General features: G+C 30.3%; 2 protein-coding genes across 6 annotated transcripts; one reads left to right on the top strand and one right to left on the bottom strand.

The window, feature by feature from the left end:
* Window positions 1–4,692: 4,692 nt before the first annotated feature.
* LOC111315820 (Class I peptide chain release factor) lies at window positions 4,693–8,537 on the bottom strand. 5 transcript variants are annotated; one of them, XR_016330572.1, is made up of 7 exons: window positions 7,998–8,537; window positions 7,837–7,912; window positions 7,631–7,761; window positions 7,489–7,559; window positions 7,026–7,107; window positions 5,105–5,175; window positions 4,693–4,833 (listed from the first exon to the last, which is right to left on the bottom strand). XR_016330572.1 is itself a non-coding variant. In XM_022917856.2 (7 exons), the coding sequence occupies exons 1-6, from the start codon at window positions 8,319–8,321 to the stop codon at window positions 5,147–5,149; spliced, it is 705 nt and encodes a 234-aa protein (XP_022773591.1). In that variant the 5' UTR covers window positions 8,322–8,537; the 3' UTR covers window positions 4,693–4,833; window positions 5,105–5,146. The 5 variants fall into 5 exon arrangements, 4 of the variants coding, with proteins under 4 accessions (XP_022773591.1, XP_022773592.1, XP_022773590.1 ...); XM_022917856.2 differs by having other exon boundaries at window positions 5,105–5,167; XM_022917857.2 differs by lacking the exon at window positions 4,693–4,833 and having other exon boundaries at window positions 4,962–5,175.
* A 107-nt stretch (window positions 8,538–8,644) lies between these two features.
* Window positions 8,645–10,768, top strand: RBL14 (RHOMBOID-like protein 14). The gene is made up of 2 exons (XM_022917854.2): window positions 8,645–8,869; window positions 9,853–10,768. Exons 1-2 carry the CDS (start codon window positions 8,645–8,647, stop codon window positions 10,603–10,605), a joined length of 978 nt encoding a protein of 325 aa, XP_022773589.1. The 3' UTR covers window positions 10,606–10,768.
* The last annotated feature ends 754 nt before the right edge of the window (window positions 10,769–11,522 follow it).

Raw genomic sequence — 11,522 nt, 5'->3', positions numbered from 1 at the left:
TACTTCCAACTTACTTATGAGTCAACTATTTCAATTTACATCTTACCTTAAGTAATTACTTCAAATCTCATTAGGACTATGGCATTTGTTAATAAGACTATGGCATTTAGAATCATATAGCATTTTTGTTAAAAAGACTATGGCATTTACAATCATATAGCATTTTTGGTAAAAAGACTATGGCATTTACAATCATATAGCATGATGATAACATAAAAAAGTTTGAAAGTGAATCCAACCAAATTCTTGGGCCATCTATATCAACATTTCAATTTGGATAAACTACGTGATAAAGTGTTTGCTCTACTCCTCATATGCTAAAAGCTGCAAGTAACATAACTTTGGCGAATTCAACAACATCATGCTCTATTTCATCCGTTTAAAGGGTAACATTTAATTTCAAAAGCAATTGCTTTCATTTTTGCATGAAAAAAGTTTGTCGCATATTCCCTTATGTGTTTTACATCACCACTTACTATCTACCCATTTTATCATTTTCATAAAAAACTGAATCAAAATTAATTTAAGAATTTTTGTAAGTGGAGGCATCCAATTGATTTTATTCACTTCATTCACACAGATAGCTCTATAATCTTATATTATCTTATTTAAAGCATTATACATGCTACTCACTAACATAGCCAACCTTTTAAAAATAATTGTGAGTAATATCAATAAAAGGGGCACAATCCAGACCATTTAAAATGGCAACATTGAAGATTCACTTCCATTGTCAAATTTACTACTTCAAAGTTTGACCACCAAAATCAGAATCACAATTCCAAAAATTAATGACTATATAGTTATATAAGATTTGCACAACTTAAATAAAACATAATAAAAAAGATGACATAATGGAAATAAGCATCATAAACATATATATGACTAAATTAAATAATAAAAAATACAAATAGCACCAAAGGAAGTAAATAAGAAACAAAATGAAGCAAAGAAAGAAAGAAAAAAAAGAATTAGAGATCTAGCAAACTTTGAAAGCCAATACTCTAATGCATGAAAACAAACCTATTTGTAATGTTGAAGTTGGATATCTAAAATTAAGAATTTAATTTAATTAAGAGTGATTTAAGGTAAATTGAATTGTAACTTATTTATTTATAGAATTAAAAATGAATATTTACAAAATATACGATTTTGACGTTTAAATCAAGTAATAATAGAGTTAAAAGTAATTAGAAATTACCAAAAATAAATATGATATAATATATATGGTTTTGAATTTAGATTGGTTGAAAAGAATTAAATTGAAAGCAATATATATGGACTTCAAAAAATAATATTGAGCCTTAAAATTAGGAATTCTAAAAGATAATTAAGGTGATAATTGATATTGATTTAGTTAAATGTTTGAATTTAAATTAATTATCATGCATTAAAATAAGTACACATGTAAAAAATATAAGATAGTCCACATGTCAATAAGTTAAACCATCCACATTGAATATTTTCTATTTTTACCAAAAATTTTGATTTTTATATATTTATATAAGATTAGCCTCCTTGAAACTTGTGGTTTTATTGGACTTTTATTTATTAGGATAACTCATTCACCCCCTTGTTGTTACAAATGAAGATAAAAGACCATAAGCTATAATGATATAATTAATCCAAATTTGAAAATATTTCCTGAATTGTGGCTACCATGATTTCATAAAAATAAAAAGGAGTTTGAGTTGAGAATCCCTGTTTTGGAACCTACAATAAACATTAAAGACATGGCATATGATGGTTAGCTTATGACGATTTTGGTCATGTGATGAGCTTATGATCATTATTCTTTCGCAGGTGGCAATCTAATCGAATAGTGGATTTTGCAATTGATGTATGTCTTAACAATTGTTTTATTTGCGTATATCTTTGTAATTATAATGTCTTTCTTTTTTAGCTGGAATTTTTTTCCTATTTTATAAATGAATGCATTGAAAAAAAAGTTAAAAGATCTAAAGATTCTTGAGAGCATAAGGTGAGTAAACAATTGAAATAGTTTTTAATCATTAATTAATTTATAAAATCTATACTTCTAATTTGTGTGTTACATTGTAAAAGATATTCTAAACTTCCTTTTTTTTTTTTTTTAATATTTTGTCTACTTGAATCTTCATAATTTTTTTTATATATTTTCCTTTTGTTTATGTTAGATTTACTATTTTCTTTGATCAATTAATAAAAATATTATTTCAATTACTTGCAAAATAAAAATCTACAAGCCTGCCTGATTTAAAAAATCTTCAAATGTGTTTGAAGAAATTGTCTTCCTTTTCTCATATTTGGAAGACAATTTCCAAAGTGTCTTCATTTGTTTTCCTTTGACAAAAAGAAAAAAAAAAAAAAAAACCAGAAAATAACTTGTATAAGCCGTTTTCGTTGGTTACCAAAAGGTGCTTGAGTTAGATGTCAAGTATTATAGATTTTTAAAACAATATTTATAGTTTGAGTTAAACTAACAAATTTCATTCAATAATAAATCCATATTTGTTGTTGATTCTATCTACTAAATTAAGGTTATATTTGGTGAATAGAATGATGGATAGGATAAATTGATAATTATCCTATATTATGTTTAATTTGTATATAAAGAAAATGATAAGATTATAAGGAAGATTATTATCTTTTTTGTATAGGATGATTTAATTCTCTTAAAATAGAAGGGATTATTTTTAATCTATGGGATTGAACTTATATGTCCTTTTATACTCTTAAAAATTACATCAATAATTTAAATTATATAAATTTTAAGAAAATATAATTTTGACCAATGACGGATTTTTATCTTTAATTTTGAAGGGCCAAAATCATATTTTATAATAATTTTTTTTTCAAAATATATAAATCTATTAATAATAAAAAAAAATGAAAACATATAATAACAAAACTTAAATTTATAAGTAAGCTAATATGTAAATATATTAAACATTGATCTCACAATTTCTAATTATAAATCACTAACAATATTCTTTATAAAATAAAATCATTATATTTTTTTACAATATTAACATATTATTTTGTCATATTTAATATTTAAAGTATTAAAATGAAAAAAATAACAAAAAAATATATTTTTTAATAAATTAAAATTTAAAACAATAAAGTAAATACTTTGATATATAAATTAAAACCTTATAATTTTTTACATGATATTTTTACATTATGAAAAATAAAAACGTATTTAAACTAATCATAGTAATTGTTTTGATACATAACAACTTTCAAATAAAATAAGCATGTAAAATATAGTAAAAAAATTGATTGAAAAAATGAATCACAATTGGATATTTTTCAAATTGGTTTTAGTTATTATAATACTTGTATATATATTAAACTTAAAATTACATATTTGTAAAATTTTAGTGTTGACAAATTTGTTATTCATTTTAAATTGAAAAATATTTATAATAGGTAAACACAAGTTAAAGAATTATATATTTTTTGAAATTAAGAGTTGTAATATTTAGATACAAATAATTTTTGTAACTATATATCCAATATAAATACTTATATAAAATAAAGAATAATATACATCAACACAATAAATTTAAGTTTGAAGGGCCAAACTAGTTTTTTTATAAAAAAATTTCAAAATTATTATGAAAATAACATATATATATAAAAAAAAAAATCAAAATTTTTGGGTGAGCCTTTAAACCATCTGTCAATGATTTTGATCAATATATAAATTATTTTATTCTAATTCTTGCATATATTAAATATAAGATAAAATGATATTATTTAATCTAATCCTATTCATAATATCATTTGATTTTATCTTATCATAATCTTGTTCACTAAACATTACCTAAAATTGTTAAGTTGAATAAAAACTCTATTGTATAATTTGGTCGTGGTACCGTGGGTCTAATATAGAAGATTTGATTACTGCCTCCCATATACTTCCAGATTTCTTTTGCTTTGCTCTGCTGAGCTTATTAGATCTACAAGAATTCCCAATTTTTACGGTCTTGCATATTTCCAATTGTTGTGGTTGGAACGGGAGCTAAAGTGTGAGTTGCCCGCATGCTGTTAGAACTAGAAAATTGTTTCTAGTCTCAGAGTAGTTCTTGATGGAATATCAGCCTCGGTCATCTAAATTCAACACAAGTATTGAATTTGGAGTAAAAAAAAAAAAAGTTGAGATCTAAAGATTCTTAAGAGCATTGGTTTTATCAACAATAAACAGCAACTGTTTAAGTTAAGCTTTCTTGTTCTTCATTGGTTTCTCATACTCCTTGAAACTTTTTACAGCATAATTAAAAAAATAAAAAAGAAGATTTCTTTGCTCCCAGTCCTTGCATAATTGGAAAGCAATGATTGAAACAATTTTGATCTTGTTATCAGAAAAAAAAAACCTTTGCATCATCATTATTCTTAATAAAAAGTACCCCTACAACCAATTCGGAACAATTAATGAAGGGAAATGAACAAACGCAATCTGGGTAAACGAGTTCGGCCTTTCCCCAGGGGAAATGCAAAGCAATGCTTCATATATGTTTAATCCCGAGAGTAACAGGTATGAGTTGGAAATCTTGTGTTTTTCCATTGGCATTAATGTCGAATATCCTACCCCTGATTGCAATATAACCATTCTGAATCATCTATTCCTATAGCGCATCACATATATTTGCCCTGACTTGACTTGCAGTAGATTTGAACAAATTTACAACAAAACATTAACCAGCTGAAGCAAATAAAGTACCCACAAAGCCAAGGTTAATTTAATTATTATGTAGTAAATTATGCAAGATTTGATGAAGTTCATGACCATGATACATGCCATTAGCACCATTACATTCTCGAGGCTCACAATTGTTTTCCCTGCATCTAACGTATTCCGTCGATGATGCAAACAAGCATGAAAACAACCACATTGCCATAAGCAAAATGAAAACCCCAAAGAATCTTAATTCAAGAATTTTTAATTTGTATACTAAAGAATGCTGCTCAATAAATGTAACCAAAAGTTCATATAAATAAAAAAAGCCACTAAAAAAGTATTATTTTCAAATTTTGACATTGACAATTTTAGGTAGCAAAAAAATTGTCACTTTTGCTTCATTTCTTAAAAAAAAAAAAAAAAAAGAAATTAATGTACCTTATTATGTAGAGAAATAATTAGCATCCACAGTTGACAATGCTACTTCAGTGGCTTCAAACCCTGTGGACCTCCAACACAAAATTCTAAATTCAATGACATAAATTCTTTTAATGCTTCTCTACCAACTAAGATCATATAGATAATTACTCTAACCAAATAAAAAAATCTCTACTTATTTGAGTGGTTTAAATTTACTAGTAATCTTTTGATTAATGAAATTTTATCACCGTATTACTAATTGCTGAAGAATATTTCGTTAAAAACTATTTTAAAATTCAAAATATAATTTTAAAAATACAAATTTTCCATCATATTCTAATTTTGAAGCAAATTGATCACTATACTTTTAATTTGGATTACAAAAGTCATGATTTGACTTTACATTTAATAGAATGCCATGATGAAAGAAGAAAAACAAGGAAAATAAAAAGAAAATTTTGGATTACAGATTCATGCTTATTTTTCCCAACCATGTCATTTTCAAAATTCTTTCTCTTCTTAATTATAAAACAACTTCTGCCGATATATTTTATGAAATTTCTCAACTATTACATATTGATCAAATTTGCTTCAAAGTAGAAGTATGGTGGTAAATTTGCTCCAAAATTAAAAGTATAATAATGGTAAAATTAAAATATTTGAAAGATTAGTGGTATTTGAACCACTCACATAAGTATATTCGTAAATTTACACTTAATTCCTAAAATAAATGAACCACTAAGCCATCAAATTCCATTACATGGCGAGGCCAGCACAAAAAAGGCATGAAAAAGAAAATTTCAAAATGAAAAGGGGAAAAAGAACGAAAGCAACTATTCAATAGAAAGCATATAACCCCAATATGAAGCATCTAGTTAGCAAATCCCTTTTATGCACAGCAACTTTTCCTCACTCAAAGACAATATAGTTAGCCAAATTTCAATCCTTATATGCTCAATATTCAAATAACATAACTAAAAAGACAGATAAATCTCACTATTAGTTCTTTGTAACTACTGAAGAGTCTAAAATTACCCTACTTATATGCTCCTATTAAATGGTGGACTTCTTGAATGCTGATCACCCATTTTTAAACAATCTCAGTCTATATCTATGGAGGGGGCTCTTAACAGTTTGGTAGTCCTACCATTATAGAAGCAGGAACAACCAAAGAAGCTTATTCCTAATAACTCAAACTAAGTCTAAAGGTTGTTATCCCACTTTAAAATGGTTGAGCTTTAATGGTCAAATCTATAGTCCCCGTTTTAGACTTACCCAAAAGTACAAAAAATAAAAATGGAAAAAGAAGCTTCTTCTTTGGCATTTAGTCATAAATAAAGAAAAGATGGCCATTCCGGGTTGTTGAAGGTTCATGTCACTTTGAGTTTTCATCGCTTCAGTTCAAGTCTTTCTCAGGTTTGGGTTTTGTCATGTTCAAGTTGCCTCCAATTATGTTTTTCTCAACTTTTGAATCATTGACTTTTTTCAATCAATCTGAGTCTAATTGAGTTCTGTTCCATGCAGTTTTTCAGTTCCGGTCAAAATTTCCACTTCTAACTATTCATGATATTTTGTGCTATAAGGTGCTATAGGCGTGAATTTTTTTAAAAGATTTCTTCCTATTTACTTAACAACTTCAAGTTTTAGTTGTTGAATTGCTTTCATTGCTCTTACTACTATCAAATCATTCTTAGAATTATTGATGTTATTATCAATAATGTGTTCAGTGAACAAGATAATCAGTCAATACAAATAGGAACGAGAAAAGGTTGGGAATAGAGCAAAAACAGTGACCAAGTATAAGGAACAAAATACTAGCATACTGCATGGTTAAATAAAAATTTCCCCATTTCTTTGAGTTCAACAAGTTATTTCCGTGATAAAGGAAAAGAAAGAAACAAACAAAAATCATAAATCTTGTAATAGTTAAGTGTTCTACCTTGGAAGCTCTCAGCTCATTAACTGCCATCCATAGAGAACCATCTGATAGTATTAACCGTGACAGTGCCCCTGTACTCATCCTGCAAAATTAGAAAAAGGATAACTGTAATGCGGTGTGATGTGTATGCTAACTAACCTATCAAGCAACTCATCTGAAGAACAGTTAGCAATAAGACGCTGAAACTTGAATTATGCAATTCTAAGCTCATAAGCTCAATTATGTATAAGGATTAAAGGTGTTTTTCTTTCCAGACCAGTTTCCCCCTTTAAAGAGATTCATTATATTCCTGAAGGGATGGCTATCAGTCTCTACTGTCAAAAATAGAAGATAGATTTTGACTCATTCTTGTGTAACCAGAAGAGAGCACAGGCGCAATAGATGAGTCAGGTGAAAATGAGTCGGAAGGAAGGTAATGGAAGTAACAGAGGCTTCTTAAACTATAGGTAAAGATGTAACGCACCCCAGAAACTTTGCGGCTTCAGATACAGAACCTTCAACTGCAAAGATTAGATCCAGAAGAGCCTGCATGCCCTGTAAACTATAATTAAATTAAGGCGGCAAAAGAGACAAGAAGAAAAAAGAAAAAGTGCGAGGACAGATACCAAAACAAATTTAGGATTATTGGGTCCAATTTGGGGACCAGAATGAGACGCCCTGAGTGTTGAGTTTGGAGGAAGAATTTGAAGAAGCTCTGCAGGAGGAGAATATGTGCGGAGAGGGACGGGATTTCTGACTTCATACCAATCAAACAGCAGTTAGAATTAAAGAAGCCAAGTTTTTTCTTGGAAATGCAGAAAATGAAAAATACCTTTGAGAGCGATGAGAGTGCGAAGGCGTGCTAAGGCAGATGCACGATTCTTGTGCTGTGATCGGTCTTCAACAGCCTACAACATGTGATATTATATCAATTTTATTTATTTAATTTTTCAAAAGAAAAGGAGAAAAGAAAAAGAAAGTAATCGCGTTGACCTGAGCAACAATACCGGTGGGAAGGTGCTTGATTCGAACGGCGGACTCTCGCTTGTTACGGTGCTGTCCCCCTGGTCCCGACGCTTTAAAGGTTTCCATCTCGCACTGTCGCATCAGCTCTTCATCCCTCAATTTTAAGTAACTATCACTGTTACTATTACTGCAGTATAATTGCCATCCTCTTCTCTTTAGAGACACGAAGAAATTGCCTGATGTCGATGTCGGTGCCGCCTTAACCAACAAGGAAACGCCATTACCTCTCACAATATGATCAACCGATTTCATCACATTCACAAATCCACCGCCCATTGCCGCGGTTGCCATTTCCGCTTCTCACTCAATTGTATCTGTATCTGTTATACCACAGCCAGCCGGACACAGTAGCAGGAAGGAAGCGTTTTTATTTTATTTATTAACTTTTTTTTAGAAAAAAACGTGTCTATCTGTTAGGGCAAAACGCTGCGTTTCAGCAATCTCGGTTTAAAATTATAAAACCGACGAAAAGTGAATACTATTGAATGGGAGAAGGAAGAGTCTGGAAAGCGCAAAGCATAATCGCGGAAAGGTTCTTCATTTGTTGATAAATAACTTCAATTGGAATTGGAATTGGAATTGGAATTGGAATAATAAAAGAAAGAAGAAAGTGGATGGACGGCGGAAGATGGAGAGGCGGAGGGGGAGGTGTTTCTCGGGGGCTGCTGCCGCTGCTGGCTGTTCACGCCGTCAACGAATACTACAGACTGCCGTGGAAGCCCCCTGTCACCGCCGGCCTTCTGGCTGCTAACACACTCATGTATCTAAGGCCTTCTTTCCTGGATTCTCTCCTCCCTTCTATCGATGAGGTTTGGTTTAATCCTCATCTCATTCTCAAGGTATTCTTGTATTTTACTTTTCTAATCTGGTTCTATTAATATTGTACAAAGAAAAGAAAGGATAGAGATATAAAAGAAATTTCTTGTCTCATGCTTTTGAAGTTTAGCGTGCTATTTGGAACAACACCTCTTTAATTAGATTTTACAAAACGTGTCTGAAATTCCTTTAAATACCTTTGGAATTTTTCAAATTGGTCCACTTCAGTTGCCAAATGCATCATGTTTTTTTTTCTTTGTAAGACTTAATCTTAAAAGAAACCCATAGGGAAAAATCTTAATGCAAATATTCCTAATAAACAATATAGTCTAGTAAAACCCTAAGGCATCAGAAATGGTATGTCCCAAAAAGCAGTAGTTTCAAATGTAAGTCTAATCCCATATACCCCCCCCCCCCCCCCCCCAACCTAGCCATAACTCTTTACACCTTTGTTTTATGAGACTAAACTGAAGATATGCTGCTAATCATGGCATTAATCCCTTTTACTGACCAATCTTCAATTTACTCCGATGGTTTGTGAGATCCATGGTTTACTATTGGAAATTAGCAACTTTAGGACATGTGCACGAGTAATCATAATAATACAAAAATAATGCATCTACGAGTTCATAAACATATTAAGACCCTGCTGAATTAACATGTGCATGGTTGCTTTATGCAAGTGTGGCAAACAGCTTTTTTTTTTTTTTTCAAATTTTCTTGGTTTCGTATTACACGTCATGCCTAAATTTGCTACATAAACCAACTGTTTTTCTTCTCGTAGCATGTTTTAAATCTACTTCATAAATATCCCTCGTTTTTTCCTTATGTTTTGCCAACTGTTGAAAGGCAATACCTCATTCTCGCATCCTCACGAGATATAAGTTATATTAATCTCCAGATCCATAATTTTACTGTACCAGGCATCATAGGCACTTGTATATTCCATATTAATCTGATGTCATTTTCTTAGTAGGTAATCTGTTTTCATTTTTATATCGTGCAGAACAAAGACATGAAACGCTTCTTCCTATCATCATTCTACCATATTGGTGAATCTCACCTGGCCTACAACATGATGTCGCTCTTATGGAAGGGGATCCAATTGGAAACTTCAATGGGGAGCTCTGAATTTGCATCTATGGTCGTTGTTCTCCTTGGTATGTCACAAGGTATCACTTTGCTACTAGCTAAATCCCTTCTCTTGTTCCTTGATTACAAGAGAGCCTATTACTCTGAATATGCTGTTGGATTTTCGGGTGTCCTCTTTGCCATGAAAGTTGTCCTCAATTCTCAGTCAGAAGACTACACTAATGTGCATGGACTTACTGTACCAGCCCGTCATGCGGCATGGGCAGAATTGGTTCTTATTCAGATGTTTGTACCTGGTGTCTCATTTCTTGGCCACCTTGGTGGTATACTTGCTGGGATGCTCTATGTAAAAATGAAGGGTTCATATTCTGGTTCAGATCCATTGACTATGATAATTAGAGGGCTCAGTAGTGCGTTAAGGTGGCCTCTAAGGTTTATAAGGGACATGTTTCGGTTAAGGAGACGGAGAATATCTGGCAGGGGAACTACTGGTGGCATATGGAGATGCCAAGCATGTACATATGATAACTCCGGTTGGTTAAGAATTTGTGAGATGTGTGGAACGAGTCGAAGCAGCAATGGTGGGTTATCACGACAAGTGTCTCGTGATTCTCGTCATCTTCCTTTGGAAGAATTACGTCGCCGAAGAGTTGAGAGATTTGGTTGATGAACAAGTATTTTCTTTTAATTTTGGTTGCAAATAAATGTCAGTCTTTGAATTATAAAAACAGAAGATTGGATTACCATTTCTTAAAATGTTGGCTATTTGAATTGTTTCCCTCCATTCATATTGATGTTCAATCTGCAATGGTTAATGATAATTTCTTACATCAACATTTCCAAGCCTGGATTTTCATCATACTATGAACAACCCAAATATGTTTCCAAGCCCCTTCATCCGTTACTCTCTTTGCCCTTAATTTAATTAGGATTCTGTTTCGATGAAGTTACGCAGATAATGCTAAAAATAATATGTTTGATTTGAATCTAAATACATAATAATATAAGTGTGAGCTGTAACATTGCTTTTCAAAAATAAAATAAATATTATTGATTTATTAATAAAAAATTAAGTGTCATTATATCCATAACCTTAATTTTGAAAGAAAAAAAAAATCATTACAGATAACTAATAAAATAATTCATATCTAATAAATTTTGATTTATTTTGACTCAAATATGTACAATTATTTTAAAAATCTGGGATCAAATTAAGTTTTTTTTTTTTTTTCCCTTTGAAACTTAGATTGAGGTTGGAGTTAGTGGGGGTAGAAGTGCCAAAATAATCCGTATCCCATAGTTTTAACTTCTATATATATAATGATGATATTTTTAAAAATAAAAAATGAGTTAAGTCAAAATGATCGATATTAGGTTAAAATTGAAATGAATATAAATTCACCTTTATTCGATCCGATACTGTTGCTAAGTAAAAGTGTCTATGTGACATTTTTATTTGAGTTTTTTTTTTTTTTTTGTAGTTTTTCTTTTGTTTTTAATTATTTATTTTAATATTTTTTAATTATGTTTGAAAAAATAAATTTGAAAGAATGAATTTGATTTGTTATATAAATTATGATAATG

Source organism: Durio zibethinus, chromosome 20 (assembly GCF_047325235.1).
Source record: "Durio zibethinus cultivar Kanyao isolate XHJ-2024 chromosome 20, ASM4732523v1, whole genome shotgun sequence".
NCBI lineage: Eukaryota > Viridiplantae > Streptophyta > Magnoliopsida > Malvales > Malvaceae > Durio > Durio zibethinus.
Note: the sequence above shows the minus strand (reverse complement) of the source record. Positions and strands in the feature narration are given on the sequence as shown.

Excerpts from the sequence above, each read along its gene's own strand:
- LOC111315820 (XM_022917856.2), bottom strand. The coding sequence starts at position 8,321 with ATGGCAACCGCGGCAATGGGCGGTGGATTTGTGAATGTGATGAAATCG. Across the intron at positions 7,762-7,836 it reads CACTCTCATCGCTCTCAAAG|TCAGAAATCCCGTCCCTCTC; the intron begins GTATTTTTCATT and ends ATTGGTATGAAG. Across the intron at positions 7,560-7,630 it reads ATAATCCTAAATTTGTTTTG|GGCATGCAGGCTCTTCTGGA; the intron begins GTATCTGTCCTC and ends TATAGTTTACAG.
- RBL14 (XM_022917854.2), top strand. The coding sequence starts at position 8,645 with ATGGACGGCGGAAGATGGAGAGGCGGAGGGGGAGGTGTTTCTCGGGGG. Across the intron at positions 8,870-9,852 it reads ATCCTCATCTCATTCTCAAG|AACAAAGACATGAAACGCTT; the intron begins GTATTCTTGTAT and ends TATATCGTGCAG.